Source organism: Perca fluviatilis, chromosome 7 (genome assembly GCF_010015445.1).
Source record: "Perca fluviatilis chromosome 7, GENO_Pfluv_1.0, whole genome shotgun sequence".
NCBI classification, from domain to species: Eukaryota; Metazoa; Chordata; class Actinopteri; order Perciformes; family Percidae; genus Perca; species Perca fluviatilis.
Window position 1 is genome coordinate 24,185,135 of NC_053118.1, and position 21,065 is coordinate 24,206,199.

At 39.3% G+C, this 21,065-nt stretch overlaps 2 protein-coding genes across 4 annotated transcripts; both read left to right on the forward strand.

Moving 5' to 3' along the window:
* Positions 1-516: 516 nt before the first annotated feature.
* On the forward strand, positions 517-8,878 carry LOC120561822 (C-type lectin domain family 4 member E-like). 3 transcript variants are annotated; one of them, XM_039805104.1, is made up of 6 exons: positions 518-904; positions 3,589-3,699; positions 6,233-6,364; positions 6,471-6,622; positions 7,591-7,699; positions 8,106-8,270. In XM_039805104.1, exons 1-6 carry the CDS (start codon positions 814-816, stop codon positions 8,120-8,122), a joined length of 612 nt encoding a protein of 203 aa, XP_039661038.1. In that variant the 5' UTR covers positions 518-813; the 3' UTR covers positions 8,123-8,270. The 3 variants fall into 3 exon arrangements, with proteins under 3 accessions (XP_039661037.1, XP_039661038.1, XP_039661036.1); XM_039805102.1 differs by having other exon boundaries at positions 520-904; positions 7,591-7,712; positions 8,106-8,878; XM_039805103.1 differs by lacking the exon at positions 3,589-3,699 and having other exon boundaries at positions 517-904; positions 7,591-7,712; positions 8,106-8,878.
* A 436-nt stretch (positions 8,879-9,314) lies between these two features.
* Positions 9,315-20,539, forward strand: cops7a (COP9 constitutive photomorphogenic homolog subunit 7A). The gene is made up of 8 exons (XM_039805101.1): positions 9,315-9,446; positions 13,891-14,013; positions 15,216-15,291; positions 16,036-16,124; positions 17,749-17,951; positions 18,061-18,166; positions 18,501-18,670; positions 20,008-20,539. Exons 2-8 carry the CDS (start codon positions 13,891-13,893, stop codon positions 20,045-20,047), a joined length of 807 nt encoding a protein of 268 aa, XP_039661035.1. The 5' UTR covers positions 9,315-9,446; the 3' UTR covers positions 20,048-20,539.
* The last annotated feature ends 526 nt before the right edge of the window (positions 20,540-21,065 follow it).

The following is a 21,065-nucleotide window of genomic DNA, read 5'->3' on the forward strand; positions in this document are numbered from 1 at the left end:
GCAGAGGAGGAATATTTAGTGTTTATTTCTGTGTCTGTTTCAGTGACCACTGAGCCAAAATTTGTGGTTGCACCATCACCACAAATTTTTATGAAATTGTGTACTTTCTACATGATTCAGAGCTCGGCATTTCTTTGTTTGCAACACACACAGCACACACAGAACACACAGAACGCACATTACACACAGAACAAACAGCACACACAGCACACACCCAGCTGCTTTCCTGACACAAACTTGTCACATTGGCAATATTTTTTTTTTATTAATGTCAGGAAGTTGAAGCTACTCACTGTTTTATTCCCACCTATTTCAAAACACTTATTCCTGTTCAGACTCACACGGCCACATAATGTGCTGTGTCATCTATTACACATCTGTCAGATCCAGACTCAGTGCTTCTCTCCAAACAGAGCTCGGGAGTGAAGAAACCACTGGATTACGCAATAGGCTACAGGGCAAGTTGACAGTAAAATACCACAGCAACAAGCAGAAATACTCCACACAGAGCCAATAAACTGAGGAAAGAACCTCCCACTTTGGATTAACAGAATGTCCTCTTTTTCCAAAAAACAAGCTGGACTTATTTTGTTGTAGGTACAGGACAGTTTAACTGAGCACATTTGTTACAGCACTGCAGCAGTGCTGTAGGCAGGGGGACGTGCCTTGATACATCAACCAGCAGGGACAAATTTAATTTCAAGGAGAAATATTGCTGCTTGGGAGAGGAGATACCAAAGCCTTTAGGGCCCAGAGGAGATACAGTACAAAGAGACAAAGTGAGACAGAAGTGTTAACAAGGGCTTCACAGCCATGGAGGAGAGAGAAAACTACAGCAGCCTGCAGGAGTTCACTGAGGAGCCGACACCTGGAGGGAACAGGCTCATTCTTGAACACGATGACGGTATTTCATGTTTACATTTTACAGAAATATTGAGTGATTTCATACATGTAAGAGCCAGTGGTGGAACATATGTACATATATACACTACTGGTCAAATGTTTTAGAACACCCCAATTTTTCCAGGTTTTTATTGAAATTCATGCAGTTCAATGTCTTTTTGTACTCTGAAATGAAAGAATAGAACAAATAAATAATTGAAGTTAAAAAATAAATCATGGAATCAACTATAAACCAAAATGTATTCTAAATTTTTGACTCATCAAAGTAGCCCCCTTTGGCAGATATAACAGCTGAACACACTCATTGGCATTCTTTCTACAATGGAAATCAAATATTCTTCAGAAAGTTCTTCCCAACTCTGTTGCAGAAGATCCCATAAATGTGTGGCACTTGTAGGTTGCTTTGCTTTCACTTTTCTGTCCAGTTCATCCCAAACCAGCTCAATGGGGTTTAAGTCTGGTGACTGTGCTGGCCACTCCATGTTTTTAAGCTTACCATCTTGTTCTAGGCGCATACCAGAGGGTACTGCATGGCGCTGCAAAATGCTGTGGTAGCCGTTTTGGTTCAGGGTGCCTTTCACTCTGTTCAAATCACCGACCGTGGATCCAGCAGAACAGCCCCAGACCATCATGCTTCCTCCTCCATGTTTGACAGTTGATGTCACACACTGAGGAACCATCCTTTCGCCTACTCGACGGCGTACAAAAATCCTGCGTGATGAACCGAAGATTTCCAATTTTGATTCATCAGTCCATAGCACCTTCTTCCAGTCTTCAGTAGTCCATTGACGATGTTTCTTGGCCCAGGCAAGCCTCTTTTTCTTATTCTGACGTCTTAGCAATGGCTTTCTTGCTGCAACTCGACCTATCAAACCTGCAGCTCGAAGTCTTCTCTTTACAGTTGAAATTGAGACTTGCTTATTAAGACCACTATTAAGCTGTGCTTGAAGCTGTTGTCCTGTGAGCCTCCTATCATGCAAGCTGTTGACTCTCAGAAACTTGTCTTCTGAGTCTGTTGTGGCTTTGGGTCTGCCAGACCTCTTCCTGTCAGTTTCCCCCAGTTTCTAAGTGCCTTTTGATGGTGAAGAATACTGTACTCACTGACACCTTGACTTTCTTCACAGTTTCTCTGTGGGAAAGACCAACATTCAAGATGGTCTGTCTCTCTTACATTGTTAATTGCCTTTTTCCCGCCATTTTTATGGCAACACACTACTTTCTGCAGTACAATACTATTCAAATAATGCCCACGAGGGTACGGTACCACAGTGTGTTCCAACAATACTTTTATACAAACAGAGGGGGTTGTAAGTAATCCAGACAAGTGTGAACACCTGTGGGAATTGGTAGCACCAACTTTCAAAGCTTGATCAACCTCCATTGCTGCAGAACAGCTTTACGTTGTTTACCCATTTCTTGTTCCCTGAAAAAGGCCTTTTTGTAAAATACTGAAATGTACATTATTTTTCAGTTTTGGGTAACCTTACTTTTTAACCTGAGACAGTTCACCACTTACCTTTGTACCATTTCAAGCTATTCATTGGACTTTAACTGCTAAAATTTCAATAAAAAACTAGAAAAATTGGGGTGTTCTAAAACTTTAAAAAAATAAAATATATATATATACTCATAAGTACAATTACTCTGTGTACTGTGACAATTCAGGCATACCTTTCTTCTTTGTAATGCAATGTTATACTTTATTGGACTCCACTATATGTAGTGGTAAAAGAAGTATTCAGATTCTTAAGTAAATGTAGCAATACCTTTATGTAAAAACACCACATTAAAATCCTGCATTCAACATTTTACTTAAGTAAGTGTATGTATTATCAGTGAAATGTACTTAAAGTAGCCTGTAAAACTAAAAGTTTGCACTATGCAGGCAACATTGCAGCTATCGGTGCTACATTATTCTGTATAATACTATTGAATTATAACTAATTCATGAGTATGAACAGCATCTTAATGTTGTAGCTGGTTGCAGTGGAGATAATCTATTTTATATTCTATTGGGTGGTTTAATCTACTGTATCACAATTGGTACATATACTCAAGTACTGTACTTAAGTATAACTAAGGTATACTGCAGTATTTCCATTTAAGATTAGGATTTTACATGTAAAACATATTATCTTGTAAAATATGATGTAATATTATAATTCAACCTACTAAAACTATATAAAATAGTTAAAACCCGCTTTACCTGAACCAACTACAGTATACAAGTAAGTTTATGCATCTGTAATAATGAAATAGTAATACGATATATATGATAATAAAATGCTGGCAATTCTTCTGCCTAATGAGTATACTTTCCTTTAAAGTGCAATTTGTTGCTTATATTACTGTACTTTTACTGAAGTAAGATTTGAGTATTTTCACAGTGTGGCATTGCTACTTTAACTTTTTAGTAAAGGATCTGTATACTTTACCACTACTGAATCTGTCCACATGCATATATATTTTGTGTTTGTGTTCAAATTTGGCAACAAGAGACACAAATATGAGTATCCACTTGGCCTAACTTTCCAGCAGACGTACTCTTTTTGGAATAGTAAATATTATGAAGCTAAATTCTGGTCAAATGGTTCTGTCCATTCTCTTGCACTCTACGCTACACCAGAGGATTAAAAATTGTGAATTAAGAGCTACCATGCTGCGGACTGTTTTGTGTGTAATCAGGCTCACAGGGACTGAAGCGGGGGGTTGAGTGTTTGCGGAGTCAGACTTCTCTCCTGATACTTATTGGCTTTTTGGCCTCCATCTGCGCCAACATCGTACTCACTGTGCTCTGTAAGTATAAACAACCTCCCTGTGCTTCCTGCCCTCCAGCCTGAGTATGTATATCTGCCTGTCTGTCTCTCCTGTCTGTGAGTCTCACTCTTGCTGATTATTCTCTCTTTATTTCAGCTCAGTGCGCTTTTGGACACCTATAATTGGCAATAAAAAAGATAAAGCGCTCTCTCCAGTCCAGTGAGGGTCATGTAATAAAAAAAAAGCACAAAAGTCCATAATTGTGAAATATTTCTCCTGCAGGCTCTGGCAGCTCAGCCTGATAATGTGCTTGTGAGGACACTCTCTCATTTAAAACAAACACCACTGGGGATGTGCATGCTTGATCTATTACTACACACACACACACACATACACACACACACACACACACACACACACACACACACACACACACACACACACACACACACAGAAGCTATTGAGTAAAATTTTAGTATCTGAAAATGATGACTTGCAACAAGAGAAGGAAATAAAAAGAAACATCAAACACCACTAAATCTGTAACATATTGTTAGACTCTTGATAGAGACAACAATTATTAATTTTAATTCTACTTTATGAATATGGCATGGAGGCACACATTGTGTACGAACTGTATCATGATAAATTGGCCATAATAGCAGTTTATTTATAGTGGGTCAGGTAAACTGGTAATATAAATATTTTCACTAAGGTCGACTCTTTATGTGCTCTGTAATGGTACATTAGCTACAAAGTAAATTTGCCATATAAAAAATGCAGCACATTTTAACATCTAATTTCAAAAGTGTCAGGGGTGTATCATGGTGGTTTTTGTGGAATGTATGTGTTATTCACATTTAACCTCACTGCATCACCTGCACCTGTGTTATTACATCAGCAGGCTTGCCAGGAAATGGTAGTATGTCATTAGTTTTACCAAGAATAACTCATTCTTATAATAAACGCTAGTTCTAATGTGATTCACTGACCACAGCAAAACTTTCCTCTTACAGTTAATCACAGTTCAACAATAAAAGGACAGTAAATTACTTGACTTTCTATACCTCTTTTTTTATTTAGTTTTTTTTATCAGGAACATTACCTAACAGTATCACAACCAATTGTGAGAGACGCAAGTTGTCTTTAGGATGTCTAGTCTCTGCTAATTTGCAGTCCTTGCAGTGATGCCATTTTATGGGTTTTTCTAATATTTTTAAAGCTTGTTTATAAAGTAATGATAGAGGTCTGACTGTTGATTCGGAAGTCTGACCCCAGGCAGTACAATAGGATAGGTGTAAAAATAATAGCATGCAGGTACAGATTAGCTGCCTTGAAGGATAAACATGACCCTATAAACCTAAAACAAGTTAGATTGGTTTTGATAGTTTTGGATAGTTTCTTTATACAGTATGTCTATCGAACTTTAACTGAGGATCCAAGGTGACACCTAAGTATTTAAACTTGTTTACGACCTCTATTTCTTTTGTATCAATAGGGATTTCAAATTTCAAATTTTTTTTCTTTGTTTTTGAAAAGCACATTGACACTGTTTTTTTGTGGTTCAGTGTTAGATGATTCTTTTGTAGCCATTCTGAAACCGCAAGCATCTGTCTCCCCAAGATCTCAGAGGTCAGACGGGAGTCTTTGCAGATACATAAAAGACTGTCGTTTGCGTACATCTGACATTCACTTTCTTTACATATATTTGGTAGATCATTTATGTACAAGCAAAATAGAATAGGACTCAAAACTGATCCCTGCGGCAGACCAGTTCTGCTATTCAGGAGTGATGTTTTTATATTCCTAAATCGGACACACTGCTGTCGATGTTCCAAATGTGAGATAAGCCAGCTAACAGCTTGATCAGAAAAACCAAACTGGTCTTTCAGTTTGCTGACAAGTATCTCATGACTTGTCTCATGACGGTGTCTCTTATTGAAAGTCACATACATATGTATTTATTATCTTTATTTGTGACTTATATCAATTACTCTTCTAAGAAAGCATTAGAGAAATATTTTTTATATTTTTTTAAAAGGCAAAGGGGAAGCCGCAACATAAATAGAGGAAACACAAATGCTGAAAAATATCTGGCAATGAATTTTGTACAGCCGCAAGGGAGCTCATTTAACTCAATTATTTCAGTAACAACTGCAATAAAATCAGATATTCACAGACTGCACAGAGGAGCATCATATGTTTGTAGAGGGAGAAGTTAGTGTGAGAAAACACAACAGTAGGAAAATTACACTAGTTTTTAAGTCACACTTTAGTGGGAGTGGGAGTGGATGTCAGTCCATCATTTTGGTCCAGACAGAAATGTCTCAACATTTACAGGTTAGATTAGCATGACATTTTGTACAGATATTCATGTTCCCCAGATGTTAGCATGCTAACATGCTAAGCTAAGATGGTGAACATAGTAAACATTATACCTGCTGAACATTAAATTAAATTGTCATTGTGAGCATGCACCACTCTACACCACTATCTATCTATATCTATCTATCTATCTATCTATCTATCTATCTATCTATCTATCTATCTATCTATCTATCTTTCTTCTCAGTGATTAGCAGGCCGGTGCAAGGTGCCCCCCTGGACTCCCCATCTCTAGGCTTCAAACTGAACTCGATGCAGAGACGTTACATCCAGCTGTGTGAGAACTACACCGCCCTGGGACAGAGCTGTTCAAAGACAGGTGGCAGGATGTAGATCAAACACATACACAAACTTAATTTCCTGCTGTCTTTGATTTACTGTTAACCTTCATCTTTTTTATCTTGCCCTTTCTTTCTCATTAACAGTTAAGCAGTGCTCAGAGTGTCCTGACGGATGGCGTCAAGTCGGGGATCAGTGTTACCACTTCAGCAGTAACAAGCTGGACTGGCTGAAGAGCAGAGATAGCTGTGCAGAGATGGGCAGCCATCTTGCCATACTGCACACCATGGAACAGCATGTGAGACAGTGTTTGTTTGTGTGTGTGTGTGTGTGTGTGTGTGTGTGTGTGTGTGTGTGTGTGTGTGTGTGTGTGTGTGTGTGTGTGTGTGTGTGTGTGTGTGTGTGTGTGTGTGTGTGTGTGTGTGTGTGTGTGTGTGTGTGTGTGTGTGTGTGTGTGTGTAAAGATGGGAAACATACCAATTTAAGTTAAGACCACACTTTTTCACAGCAGACAGTTTAACTCTTCATAGTAGAAAAAGCATAGGTGTTACAAATAACATTAACAATGGCTCTGTTCTATTCAAGTGTCCCAGTAAGCCATGAAAATACCATGACCGAAACTGAAATAGCTAAATGAAATCCAGCCAATAATAATTTCATTATTTACACTGGTGCGTTTCCTACTGTGACAAGCAAACATTTGTGTACATAATCAATAATCAAACATAAATAATATACATTGTTGTCTTTGACCTAATGCAGGAGGTCTTTTAATGTCAGACATTTGATATGTCACAGTAGGCAAAGCACGGGTGTAAATCATAAAACTAATAAAGGCTGACTTTTATATAACTGTGACAGTTTCAGGGACCTGACAGTGTGCATGCTGGCCCAATGTCACACTGTCATGGTTTACTGGGAAACTTAGAGAGCACTGTTGATGTTATTAGTAAAACCTCTGCTTTTTATGGCCTAGTATGTATGTAAATATACCTTAAATGTATATGTTTGAAGAATTACCCAGTGGATCTTTAAAGTGTTAAACATGTTGGTTTTGTTTACTGTAAGAACCATAGATCCTTGGCAGTAAAATAATACAATAACAAGATCTTGAGTGAACACATTTTTGGAAAATGAGGCAATTTTGTTTGGTCCTCACATTTTCAAAGGGTTAATATTTGGGTTTGGGGGTAATATTAAAAATAGGTTTGAATTAAGGATTAAAGAAATGTATTATGTCAATGATTTGTGAATGTTTAACTTCAGGACGAACTGGAAAAAGAAGCCAGGAGAGTTGGCGGATTTGATTACCACTTCTGGATTGGCCTGTCTGATATAGAGAAGGAAGGAGACTGGAGATGGGTGGACAACACAACATTGCAACACAAGTACTATCTGATTTTAATATTTGATGCATTAAGTAATTTATGTATTAATGTTTTATATTAAAGTTGTTATCCTGCATTCATTTATTTCTTCATGATCTGTCCAGGAAGGATTTAAACCACTCAAAGCAAAATACGCAGCCTGTAGATACAAAAAAATATTTAAATGCTGTGTAAATAAAGTAACATTTGCAACATTAAAAGAAAGCAAGACACACAACAATGTCCATTATTATATCAAAACCTCAAATAAATCAAAGGTTAAAAATGTCATGAATGAATCAAAGGTTTGGGCAAGGTGAGCCTGTTTTTTTTATATTTGTCAGAAATGTTCACAGCGGTTATTTATAGCTTATCCTATCTATCCCTGTTTCCTCCTCTCTCTTTCTGTGACAGCTACTGGGATCAGTTGAGCTCAGAGCCAAATAACCACCAGTCAGGAGGAGCACATGGAGAGGACTGTGCCACCTTAGACAGCCACGCAAAGACATGGTTTGATGTTCCTTGTGAACACATTTATAAACGGATCTGCCAAATGGATGCCATTCAGCTCAACTGAATCCCCATACAACTGAAAATTCTGCACAACTGGGAAGTCTGGAAACTCTGTACATTGTGTTGATTGCTGTTCTACTGCAGTCTTTTTTTCAAGTAAATCTAAAACAAAAAGCATGACATTAAAAGTGAACATACATTGTAGTATTGCACTAATTTTAGATAGAGAAGGAAATCAATATTTAAATAAATAAAATTAATGACTTTGATAGACAATGACATAAGGTTACAGTTTTTGGAGTGTGTCCACTTACAATGAATGGGCCTATTATTAAATGTAGTTAGATAGATATTTTACCTGAATGACTTTTATTTGAATGTCAGGTCATCCAGGTCTGACATTAGAAAAAGGTCTTTATATTGAAAAGTTGAATGCCACAAATACTGTGCTTACTACATGTGTGAAGTTTGGGCATGATTATTGTCTGTCTCTGCTGTTCATATTTGGTAGAGATTTGTGCAAATTCACAACTTAAAACTGAGCTGCAAATTATTTCAGAAATAACATTGTAGATTTTATTTTAGGTTGCTATACCTTTCATTAATCTTGTTGTACCCTTGCACTATGTCGGGCTTTCAAGACTAAATGTATGCCAATAAAATTGTCTTTTTTCTATGGTCTACCTTTTCTCCCTGACATACACCACTTTCACACAGCCTATCTGACAAGTTAACTAGTTGAAGTCTGGTAATGGATGTAACTGCATTCCCCTACTATACTTAAAAACAGTGGTTCCCACCGTTTTTTGCTTGTGATGTCTAGAAGTCTGTGAAGTCTACTTGTGATCCCTTTTCACATGAGGTAGGCTACATGAGTTGTGCAAGTTCAACCAAAGAGTGACTTTGCCCTCTTAGATTGTTTAATCTGAAGGATTAAAGAGTAGTTCACTAGAAAAAGACAATAATTAAAGACAAGACAGAAAACATGCTCTACTTTTAATCGTGTTGTGAGTGACCCCCTCAGATTGATTTTGGCACTAGCTTGTAAACCACTGCTGAATAATATTCCAGGTGTCGTAAATGAGATTACCGCTAGATCGCGCTGTTCTCTCTGATACAGATGCTGATCGACAGCTGCACTTCTCCCGTCCAATCAGCGCTTACGTTGCTTTGTTGTTGTACGTGTGCTGACAGCGGAACTGAACAATCGACAGGCTGTCTGCTAGAAACCAACACAACAAGGTACATTTAAATACACGCAGCCTTATTTTAACACTTTTCGGAAACATTTACGTGCGTATTCCACTTCCCGGTTTTTTATGCAGTGTAGTGGTAGGATTTAAATCACTAGAAAAGCTTAAAATGAATTGAGGCCTAGCGTCAACGGATAAGTGAAGCCTTGCAGTTGGTTAGCAACCGAGCTAGCATGACACATTGAGCTCTAATAATATCTAAAACACAGCTTAATGATAATTCTTAGTCTAAAAGCAGACATGTTTTGAACGTTGCGCATTTCATCTGTCATTTGCCTCAATTTATGATGACAGGTAACTTTGAGGCCATTAGCTTTAAATGTTAACCGGGTTATTTAGCGGTGCAGCTAAGCTAGCTTTAAGACGGGCTAGGAGTTTGGCTGTTGAAGTCACACTGTAGGGTAAGGGTGGCCGTAGCTCCGATTCGGCGTTTAAGGGAAACATAACTTGCAAAAACGGGAGATTTCCATGATTTTTTACTGAAGCTGTGTTTTAAAGATTTTTTTACCCTCTCTGGGGAATAATGTAGCTAGTCCTGATAGAACGTTACCTAAAATGCCTAGCACGCTTAACAACAGTGGTTGCAAACAGAGGTGCAAAAAAGTAGAGGACCAGTTGCTTAGCAATGTAGCTAGCTAAGTTAACTTGACTTTAAACTTTGATTCAGTCAAAAAGAGTACGCTTACGTTGTTTGTATATCATCTTATTGTGTAATGTGGTGAAATAATTACAGTCGGTCAGCAGAGAAGTTAACCAACGATTTTGTTGATCAATTTATAGTTAAAATAATTTATAAAGCTAAAATGACAAATATTTTCTGATTATCTGAGGGACTGCTGCTTTTCTGTGCTTAATAGACTTTCAGACTGTTGATTGCTCTAACAAGCAAATTGAAGACGAAATTGTAATGGCATTTTCACATATTTCTAACTGACGATGTATTTTATTAAATAATTGAGAAAACAATTGATAGATTAATTATGAATATAATTGCTAATCCTCCCCTCTAATACTGTATATGCCCATTTCTAACACTTATATCACATACTAATATATTCTCTGAACTCACATTATTTAGTATTGTGATAGACATTTGTTGTATCATACATCCATATTCTCTCAAACATATACATGTACAAATAAATAAGAAACAGTGACTTACACTCTAAGGAAATTTTCCAGGAGCTTTACCTTTGCTCCTGCTCCCATACATGTACAGTCCCCACATGCAGTTAACCCCTTAACATACAGTTTTACCATTTTTGTTTCCCCTTAAGTAGCTTCAATTTTATTAAAGTAATCGTATACCAGACTGTTCCTCAGTACAATGTGCTGTGTGTTCTGCATCATTTTGTTTCAACTCTTCTTTGAAGCTATATGGTGTTCATACTGAGTGAAATATTCAAATTTACGACTCCATGTTTTTGTGACTGCGTCATTCCATCCACTGGAAATATTCTAGAATTTCTCTGGGGCCCACTCAAATGACCACCTGTGGGTCCCGGGACTCACTACATCTAAAAACTATCAACATCACTGTGTTGTGCATCATTTTCCACTCATTTCCCCAGAGTTTTTTTTTTTTTTAAGTTTGCGAACCTCACTAGAATTTGAATAATGTTTTTTAGGTATGAACAGTGTTTGGCTGTGCAGCATGCGTTTATAAAGATTGGGCCACTGCAGAGTTCTGGTTGTGAAGGGGGTTGAATCAGGGTTTCCCCCCTCTATGGAGAGAATTTGAGTTAACAATTGTATTAGGTATCAATCTGACCATCTTAAGTTGACTTGCTCATCATCTACTGAGACAGCTCTTAATTCAGCATTAAAATAATTCACCAAGTTGCGCATCATTTAATAAAAACTCAAATCTTAGAAATGGTCTACAGTGATCTTCAGAGCCATTTAGGATCCATTTTGGTGAAGAGGATCATGGGAAAAATCTATAAACCACTTCTTATTAGAGCTGAGAGTCTATTGAAGGGATTGCTGCTTTAGTGAGTTTGGGGTATGCTATTCTGTGCAACAGTGGAAGCTTACAGCTACCAAATCCAATTTTAAATAGTTTCCCCTCTGTTACCTTTGTACCTTTGTACTATTCTATTAAATGTTTTACTCTGTTTGATTCTCTAACTTTATTTTGAATCTAAATCTCATTGCAACAGCACAAATAACAATTAAGCAATAATAATAGCAAAACAAATACTGAATTTTTTATAAAATGGAAGGTACAAGAGAAATATTTGCTATACAAATGATTTTTGTTCACATTATGTTGGCATTATACATAATTAATCATTGATGACAATAATAGGCAAAATAAATTGAGAAGGGTGTAGAGCAACAACAATGTAGTCGTTATCTAAGGTCGTTACTGAATGGCAAAAATTGTATTACAATAAGTAAGTATGCGTCCCTTTGCGCTTTGGGATCCTTGGAATTAGTTCTGTAGTTCTCAGGGGTCACCAGGTACTCGGTATCTAAACAGCCACATCCTGCATATTGCAGGTCGACTTATTCCTCCAGCCATCTCTCCTTGATATGCAGCCAGTTCTGGCCTCCTTCAAAATTCAATAGAAATACACAGATGGATCTCTTCCAGCCTGATTTGACTTTTAAAAATTCCCAAAATTAAATGCTGTACTGTTTCTGAAACGGTGTAGGTTAATTTGTTTGGCTGCAACACATGCCCGCTCATCTGTTCAGATTTCCTGAGATGCTCTGTAGTCCTCTTTGATGTTGGTCCAGTGGGACAACATATGGAAGATGTGCGTGGGCATCTAAATGTATCCGATTTAGGATGATACAAAACATCAGCACACTCAGCACTGACTGCAATGAATAAGAACCAGTCAGACTAGTCTTAGCTCAGCAGTTGGTATCCAGACTATTTGTTGCATTAATTTTAGGGAATGGCCTCAGGTAATAACAGTGTGATGCAATTGCAATATTTTATCATGTATCTATAAGACCTAGCTTCTTTTGTGTCCCAAGATATGTCTGCTGGGATTAGGCTAAGATATCTTAAAATAGCCCATCAAAGTCAACAGGACAGCTCTTCACGTTGAGATATTTGTCAGTTAAGTCATTTTTTAAATTGAAAGGAACACACACGGGGAATCAGACTAACATCAATTTGTTTTAATATTTGGGTCATTTTTACTGTAAATCTTGTGAATTACAAAGCCAAAGTACAGAATCAAGAATAGTCTCTTTTTTTCTTTTCTTTTCGGAATTCACTTTCTGGACACTAAATTTCTGCTTGAGACACAGACTGAGTCCTTTTACTGCTTATTTAATTATTCTGGTGTTGTCCTCAGCACAAAGTGAATTTGCATCATGTCTCTATGCAGGGAATGGGTTTTGATGAATATACATGCTCTGCTTTGCATTCATTACACTTGTTGCCAATGCCTGCATTGGTGCTACCTGGTGCATCTACTCATTCACTATCTGAGTAGCTCTCTAGGTAATTTGATGGTTAAGTGCTTTGATCAAGAGTTCTTCGCTGATAGATGATAAATGAAAAGGGAGTATTGTTCATTCAATTCTATATCCTTTTAGCAGGCCACAAGTGGCTGAGCCATTTACGGCATCTTCATCCTATGGAGTCCCTTAGTTCATTGATAGAGCTTTGTGATTGTTTAGTGTTTATGGAAGATTGTGACATGGTGTTCCTCTATGCCATTTTTCAGATGGCAGAGCCAAAGCAGTAACGGAGAGGTTATTTCCTTGATTTTTATCTGTGTCATTTCTACACAACTTTGCTGCTTTTTAAGGCCCTGACACACCAACCCGATAATCTAGTCTGGCGAGGTCGGTGACTCGAGTCTGTTTGGTGTGTTCCGTGTCGTCGTCCGTTGGAGGGGACGTCGGCCTTCATTTTGGCCGACTTGACTTGCTGAGTCGGAGGGCGGGCAGTCGGACTCAATGACCAATCTGATTGGTGGAGTGCTAACCCGGAAATGGCGAGCGGGATGAGTGACGAACGCCTCTCAAAATCTGACGAAAATCTTTTAAACTGACCTTTGTCGATCTGAAATGAAGACAGATTCAGCAACTATATGGGCTATTTCTCGCTTTAAATGTTTTCAGAAACACGTTTCAGTGAACTATTTTCGTAAAATACGAGATCGTATTTCGAACAAGCCGCCATTATGGTCAGCTGGAGAAGCCAGACCCACGTGACGCGTTCGTCATTTCCGGTTTTCATTTTATGTATTACGTCTAGCGCACGCGTAGAACGTACGTTCAAGTCGGCATCACTTTGGTGTGTTCCAAGGCACTTTTTGGACCTCGGGGAGCCGACTGATCAGTCTGACTGCCTTTTCTGCCGACGGTCAGCCGTCGGCTTGGTGTGTCGGGGCCTTTATTCTCTCCGTAGTTCTTCTGTCTAACCTGCTAACCTCTTTGTCTCCTGTGTGCCCTGGCTTCAGATGGAGGTGGAGCAGCTCCTGTCTCTGTCAGGCCCAGCACTGGCCCAGGCTGTCAGCTCTCTGCTGGAGACCCCAGGCCTCTACGTCTTCTCTGACATCCTGGAGCTGCCTAATGTCAGAGAGGTAAACACACTCTCTCACACTTCATCTTCCTCACCCTTTGTGTCTTTGGGGACCTTTTCAGGCCTGACATAATACAAATCCATCTTAATCACAACTATACAGTTAATCTCACAGGTGTTAATGTATCCCAGACACATGGATAATCTGATCAACTGACCCACATTCAGAGGGGTCAGTGATGCATGTTACCACATTGTTAGTGCAGCATCAACAAAAAGTGTATTTCCTAACCACGTTGTACATTTATCATCTATGCATGTGGAAATGTGTATACATTTGTGCACCAATGATGTAATCAAAGTCATGACTTACCTCCCAATCAACACATCTATATATAAAGTTACTGAGCGGGATGCTGCTATGAATTACATTTATATGAAAGTACATTACCTACATATTACGGATGTTGTATGTTAACTTGCGTGAGAATACGCAGTTAACACCCTATTTTGGAAGTGAAATGCTGCTGTTACAGTAGAGTAGGATTATGCTGCTGCACTATTGTTCCATTCTTTAAGCAAAGCCCTGGAAATGATGGAGATTTGTGTCCCTTTTTATGTACTGAACACTGTCAAGTTACATTTGTTTTTATTTTCTAAAGGACCATACCAAGGTTTTATACAGGTAAAAGGGAAGACAAAGCGGCACTGTTAAGAATGTGTACAGACAACATTGCTTCAACACAAAGCTTTACCTGTCAGTTTCCCTCAGTGGTTTTCTGCTTTAATATGTGTTTTTCCTGACCTTTTTGGCTCATAGCAGGTCCAGTCAGTTTGTTTATTGCAATAATCTAGTCAGAGGATTTTTAAAGTAAAAAATCTCCCACATTCATTTTCACAAATGATTCTATCACTGATCTTAAGTTGAGCTGGTAACATTGGCTATTTATAATATTTCTTATTATTTTGGCCATATTGATGACAGAAAGTAACTTTGTTGTTGCCTACAGCTCTACACCGGCTGGTAATGTGATTAGCCGAGTAACGCAAATGATCCAAATATGATCCTGCGATCAAACTTGCGCAAATGGCACAATATCTTTGCTTTCGCCCTGGTGTAGACATGCCATTAATCTTACTCTCTCAGCAAGACCTCTCCTCAGAGATGTGCAAAGCCAGTTGCAGAGTTTTTATGTAGAGAGCCTCATTCTGTTTTCTGCCACTTCATTTTTACTTTCCCCTCATCTTTCCTCTACACCACAGATGGAGAATGGCCCTCATGCACCAATGTACCAGCTCCTCAACCTCTTTGCCTATGGAACCTACTGCGACTACAAAGGTATTGCAGTGGCAGCACAGTGTAAATAAATAATAGGGTGTCCTGCAACTCTTTTATTATGAGCTGTATTTTTTTGCTGCAAGGCAGGTACCCTGACACATAAAAACACCCTCACCTGACACACTGCAGGCAGGTTATTTAAAGACAAAATTACTGGAGGGCTTTTAGCTGTTTTGGGCTACTTTTTGTTAAGTGTTCTGATTGGCTGATGATTGTCTGTGTTGCGGCAGTGTCGGCACAAATGGACAATAAACTAACTTTAACTTTTGTGACTAAATTTGCCGTCTGTATAATGTGTCGGGAAGCTACAACAAGAAGTGGAATGTTAATGATGTCTAATTTTATGCCGAACATCAACCAATAGCCTGGAAAAAGAATGTAGCCTACTTTATTGTTTCCTTGCCTTTCGAGTCACGCCGACAGGGAGCACATTTACTTTCATTGAGCTGTGCAGTGGAGCCCTTAGAGGAGCTGTCAGAGCTGCTGTCTCAGAGGGTGTGTGTCCTGTCACCAGGGGAGCATGGCAGCTGGAGACCGACTTCCTCCTGACTGTGTTCTCTGGCGGCTTAAAGAGCTCCACACTTACCTGCACTGCCCTGTGTAACATACACTTCAAAGTAATAAGTAGTGCCTCGATTATGTGTGACTGTTTGACCCTCAGCAAAGTGACACTTGCACACTGCTCTGGTATATTTTCCCTGTTATGTCTCTTATTTTATTTCATGTCCTTGTCTGCTGCTCCAGAGAGAGCAGCCTCTCTTCCAGAGTTGACCCCCGCACAGAGGAACAAACTCCGCCATCTGTCCATCATCAGCCTGGCATCCAACCTCAAGGTACTGGTTAATTATTTTTTCTTTGCGGTTTTCACAGAAAAGTGAAAACTGTGTAATGTTGTATTTGTCTAAAAGAAAAAAATATATAATTTGCAGCCACCATATTGCTGTAGGCTTTATGAAGCAAGATATTAATGAAGTGTTAACAATTTAGCTTTTAAATATAGCACGTAATCCACATTTTTCAAAAAGTTAATGTGAGGTGACTGGGTTAGCTCAGTTGGTAGAGCATGCGCTGCCCTTTGCTGCATGTCATTCCCCCCCTCTCTCTCTCCCCTTTCATGTCTTCATCTGTCCTGTGAAAATAAAGGCCTAAAAATGCCCCAAAAATAAAGTTAATGTGAAGTTGGCTGTGGTTTTAAGCTAGTGGCTGTTTTTTATAGCTGCTAAATTAGAGTTACAAAAACAGACAATCCTTTCAGTCTCAAGTTTCTCAAGAAAGAGTTTGGAAGTCTTGGAAAGCTCCTGTCATTTCAGACTTCATTTCATTTCAGACCTCCCTCCATAGAGACGGAGCACATTTAAGTCCCACCCCCACCGGAGGGGAAAACAATTTATCAGTCCCCATTGACTTTGTATTGTGTTAAGGTGCCTCCTCATCAATTCTGTCTGCTAGCAAACAACAGAAAAATGCCTAAAATCTACTGTGTGGTAGGACGCACTACCAACAGGGTAAAGAACCCATAATTAACTTTTTTTAAGCTGCCAAACAGAAGAACTGAGCCTTTTAGGAAGACAAATGTGAGGAATCAGCAGGAAGAATGGAAAGACTGTGGGATTCTGACGCTAACCTAACGTTCTGCACAACTTTGCGTGTGCAGCAAGCATTTTGTTACAAAGTCAAGTAGCCAATAGTCAGTTTTAGGCTTACTATATTTCTGTAAGGTAGGCTTAAACATTCTGACAGTATGCAACTTGTTTTAGAGTGGAATGTGAAAAAATCTGAAAGATATGCAGTATTATTTTGTTTGCAAATGCCTTAGCTTGCTAATAAATAGCTAACATAAGCTTACTAACAGCTATCTTGTCCTTTCTGGTAGACAAAGGGTGCTAAAATAATCCTTTCACTTGCTTAAATGTAATGATTTTCGGTAGCTACACACCTCTGTGGCATATTTTTAGTGGCGATTGTTTTCCCCTCCAGTGGGCGTGGTTTTCCGAGTATGACACAATGCGCTCTGTCTCTATGTGCACGACAAAGTGTTTAATGTTCTTTTATTAAGGCATCTCTCATTCGCACCTTCCAACCATACTGCTCTCCTTATGCCCTTTTCTTTCTCTGCTCTTGATAAATAATTAATTCATTATTCTCACCAGCTCTGTCCTTTTTTTTGTACTTAATCTAACTTTCTACGACCATTGCTCCTTTCACTCGTGTCGTGATGTCACTGCTTTCCCCACATGTAGGCTTGAACTCTCTAATTGCCCTGGGGAGGATTGTTCAATTCAAAACCTACCTTTCATCTTCCCCTGGCAGTGACATTTAGTGACAATAGGCAATTTCGCTAACATTTTGTCATTTTCCATCAAACCGTTAAAAGTGGAATCAAATTATCTGCCTGTATACTTTGGTCAGAAAAAAGAAGAGAATATATAATGTCTCTTCATGTCTTTTTTCCCTCAGTGCCTGCCATACTCGCTGCTCTTGCAGCAGCTGGAGCTGAAGAATGTGCGGGAGCTGGAGGACCTGCTGATCGACGCCGTGTACTGTGACATCATCCAGGGCAAACTGGACCAGAGGAACCAGCAGGTGGAGGTAGACTGCAGCGTGGGTCGTGACCTCGGCCCCAATGAGCTCCCAAACATAGTCAACACACTGCAGGAGTGGTCAGTATCACATCTGTGTGTCTGTGCACACGCTTTAGATTATTATTTATTGGTTTTTCTAACTTACAATTGGCTTTCTACCTCCCTCCGTTCCTTTCTCCTCTCTCAGGTGCACAGGGTGTGAAGCGGTGCTGTGCGGTATTGAGGAGCAGGTCTCGAGGGCAAACCAATACAGAGAGAGCCAGTTAAAGGTCAAAGTCCAAGTGGAAACAGAGGTTGGTCCCTCATCTCTTCAGCCTACTGTTCTTTCACTCTACCCCCCCAGAAAATCCAGTAATTTTTTAATGTGATTCTTCAGCATCTCTGTTTTTATGCTTCCAGCTACTGGTGGTCTTTTAGTTTCCTCCTGACTGCATATTTCCTTGTTTGAGGATACACTCATACAGCAGCCTGTTCAAACCTCTAACTTTAAAGTATAATCATGCTGCTGTATGAATTTACGCTCCAACCTGACTATTGTTTTACGACAGAGATGAAAGATTGTGTCCTTTTAATTTGCTCAATCCTCCTTCATTTAAAATTTTTAATCAGTCTTAACTTTTACCTCAGGTCTCAAACCTACAGAAAACGTTAAAGGCCAGCGCCGCCTCCCCGTCATCAGGCCCCGCCCCTGCTGGAGCCGCCTCCAACCAGGACGCAGACCAGCCTGCAGAGCCACGAGACCCCGCTTCCTCTCAGGAACCACGACAACCAGGCAAAAAGAGTTCAAAGGTGAAAGGGTGAGTACTGTGACATCACCTTTTTTATATTGACTGTGTGGAGCTACACAGAGGGAGGCAGACAGAGATTGTCTCTATGAATGTTCTCTGGAACAAAGTTCTCTGGATGTTATGGCTAACAAAAGCAACCACCAAGAGTTTGCATAGAAATTGCATTCATAAAGCATAGCTAAACAGTCCAAAAATTGAAAACATTAATCATGTTTGGCCATGTAGAATAATTTACTGAAATGATGTTTTATTCAGAATTGTTGGTGCCCTGTTAAATCAAGCTGAGGTGTTTTTTTACAACAAGAAATGCTATTTATTCGTGCAAGTCACAACATTGGAACAACAAGGCTGCATGTGGAGGTTTTTTCCATTAAGTTTATTTTATTGCTGCTTCTCTCCTTTTGTTCTGTAAAACACTTTGTTACTGTGTTTTTTGAAATGTGTTTTATAAATATGAATTTACCAAGTTATAAACAGAGCACTATAAAGACTCTACTTCAAACACTAAATTAAGCCATCAGTCCAATGTTCTTGTTGAGAGCAAAGTTAATTCAACACTGAACCACTATGTTTCTGTTATTTTTTCCCCAATAACATCAAAAGCCAGCTGCCGGTGAAAGTGGTTTGTCTGTGTGCGAGCGTGTGTCTGCATGAAGTAGCTTTATTATCACATGTACATCAGTGTTTTGCAGCAGTATTCTAACCCTGCTATCAGGGACTCTCTTCCTGTTCTGCTTCCATCCGGCCCAATTACCGATGGCTAATTTCACATCTGTCCTGGATTGCAAATGTCACTGGATATACAAATGCCCCACATGCTCTCTTTCTGAAAAAAAAATGTTCCCCCCTCCAGTGATCAGACGAGATGCTTAGCTTGTCTGCCGTTTGTTTTTGCCGCCGAACAGAAAGCAGTGATTATTTTCTGGCTGCCTGTCACATTTTGATGAAGCATAGAGCCCTGTAATTTTCATCACTCAGCGCTGCACTTCATTCAAATGTAGATCCACTTTATGTTTTGAAATCCAAATTAATGATAGCTTAACCTCAATCCTCAAATTAAAAATGAGTTTTGACACCATTTCTTTAAAAAGCTTGTTAAAGGGTGGGACTGATAGTGCAGCAGTTATTATTAGAAATGGCTTCTTTGCAAAACATTCTTTTTAATTTGCAGAAATAGAAAATTCACTGAGATAAATTTCAATTCAAAAAAATACTAAATTAGAGACATTAGATATTTTAACACAAAGACACTGTTTCACCAATGTTGCATCAATAATATGCTGGTTTAGTAGCGCAAGTGCAAAGTAAACATGTAAATGTGCTGTGTGGTTTTTTCCCCCACTCAGGCTGCGTGGCAGTGGGAAGATCTGGTCCAAGTCCAACTGAAGACAAGAGACTAAGATGTGGAGACGGGGGGACTGATGGACACTCTCACTGATAAACGAACGGACACATGGACATGGTGACGGACAAACGGATGTTCACGGACACACTCGACACAATAAAACCAGGAAGCTTCATGGGAACTTTTCTTGTCACCAAATCTCACCTTGACATATTCAGAAACACACGCCGGTTGATGGAAAACGACAGGTGTGACATCCACTCTTGCAGTTGTTAATAGCCTAACTGGCGGACTGTTAGTGTATACACACACACACACACACACACACACACACACACACACACACACACACACACACACACACACAACACACGGAGTGTATTTGATGTGTATGTGTGCATCTTTATTGGTTTAAAAATGTTCTTTTGGTTTAGATGAATGCGCGTTGTATTTTTTTTTTCTCTGCTGAGTTGAGACATGTATAAAATCAGAATATAAATTGTCGGGAAATAAAACGAAGCCCTGTACCCTAACTGTCTTATTAATGTCACTGTCACTTCTTTTATTAAATGCACTTCAAAGTGCATCTCTGGAGGGTGCACAGCTAAATGTTAACTCACAGAAGGGGGCTACCCGTTAAGAGGTCAAGCCATTAATTAGGGCATGTCCCTAAAGAGACTAATGTATTATAGAGCTGAGGCTTCCCCTGTGCGCAACCAGCATGGCTACCCACATCCACACTCACACACCAAGCGCATTCATATTTCATATGCGTATGTTTTGCCCAGAGCTTCTATTTCAATGTCAAAATTGCCTGTTGAAATTGCCTGCCACCCTCCCTCATACCTCCATCACGCTGTCAAAATTGCCTTCATCATGCCCGCCCTGTCCGTCTTTCACTCTATTGAATCGGTTTTCTCAAAATTCTCCGCTCTTCATCCTGCATGACATTATTGGTTGCAATTATCTGACCGACAGTGAGAGGGTAACGGACAGGGAAATTAGGATCCTGTTTCATTTAACCCTGCATATCTTTCTACCACCAACATCCTTCCACCT

Excerpts from the sequence above, each read along its gene's own strand:
- LOC120561822 (XM_039805102.1), top strand. The coding sequence starts at position 814 with ATGGAGGAGAGAGAAAACTACAGCAGCCTGCAGGAGTTCACTGAGGAG. Across the intron at positions 905-3,588 it reads CATTCTTGAACACGATGACG|GCTCACAGGGACTGAAGCGG; the intron begins GTATTTCATGTT and ends GTGTGTAATCAG. Across the intron at positions 7,713-8,105 it reads AACACAACATTGCAACACAA|CTACTGGGATCAGTTGAGCT; the intron begins GTACTATCTGAT and ends TTTCTGTGACAG.
- cops7a (XM_039805101.1), top strand. The coding sequence starts at position 13,891 with ATGGAGGTGGAGCAGCTCCTGTCTCTGTCAGGCCCAGCACTGGCCCAG. Across the intron at positions 16,125-17,748 it reads GCCTGGCATCCAACCTCAAG|TGCCTGCCATACTCGCTGCT; the intron begins GTACTGGTTAAT and ends TTTTTCCCTCAG. Across the intron at positions 18,167-18,500 it reads AAGTCCAAGTGGAAACAGAG|GTCTCAAACCTACAGAAAAC; the intron begins GTTGGTCCCTCA and ends CTTTTACCTCAG.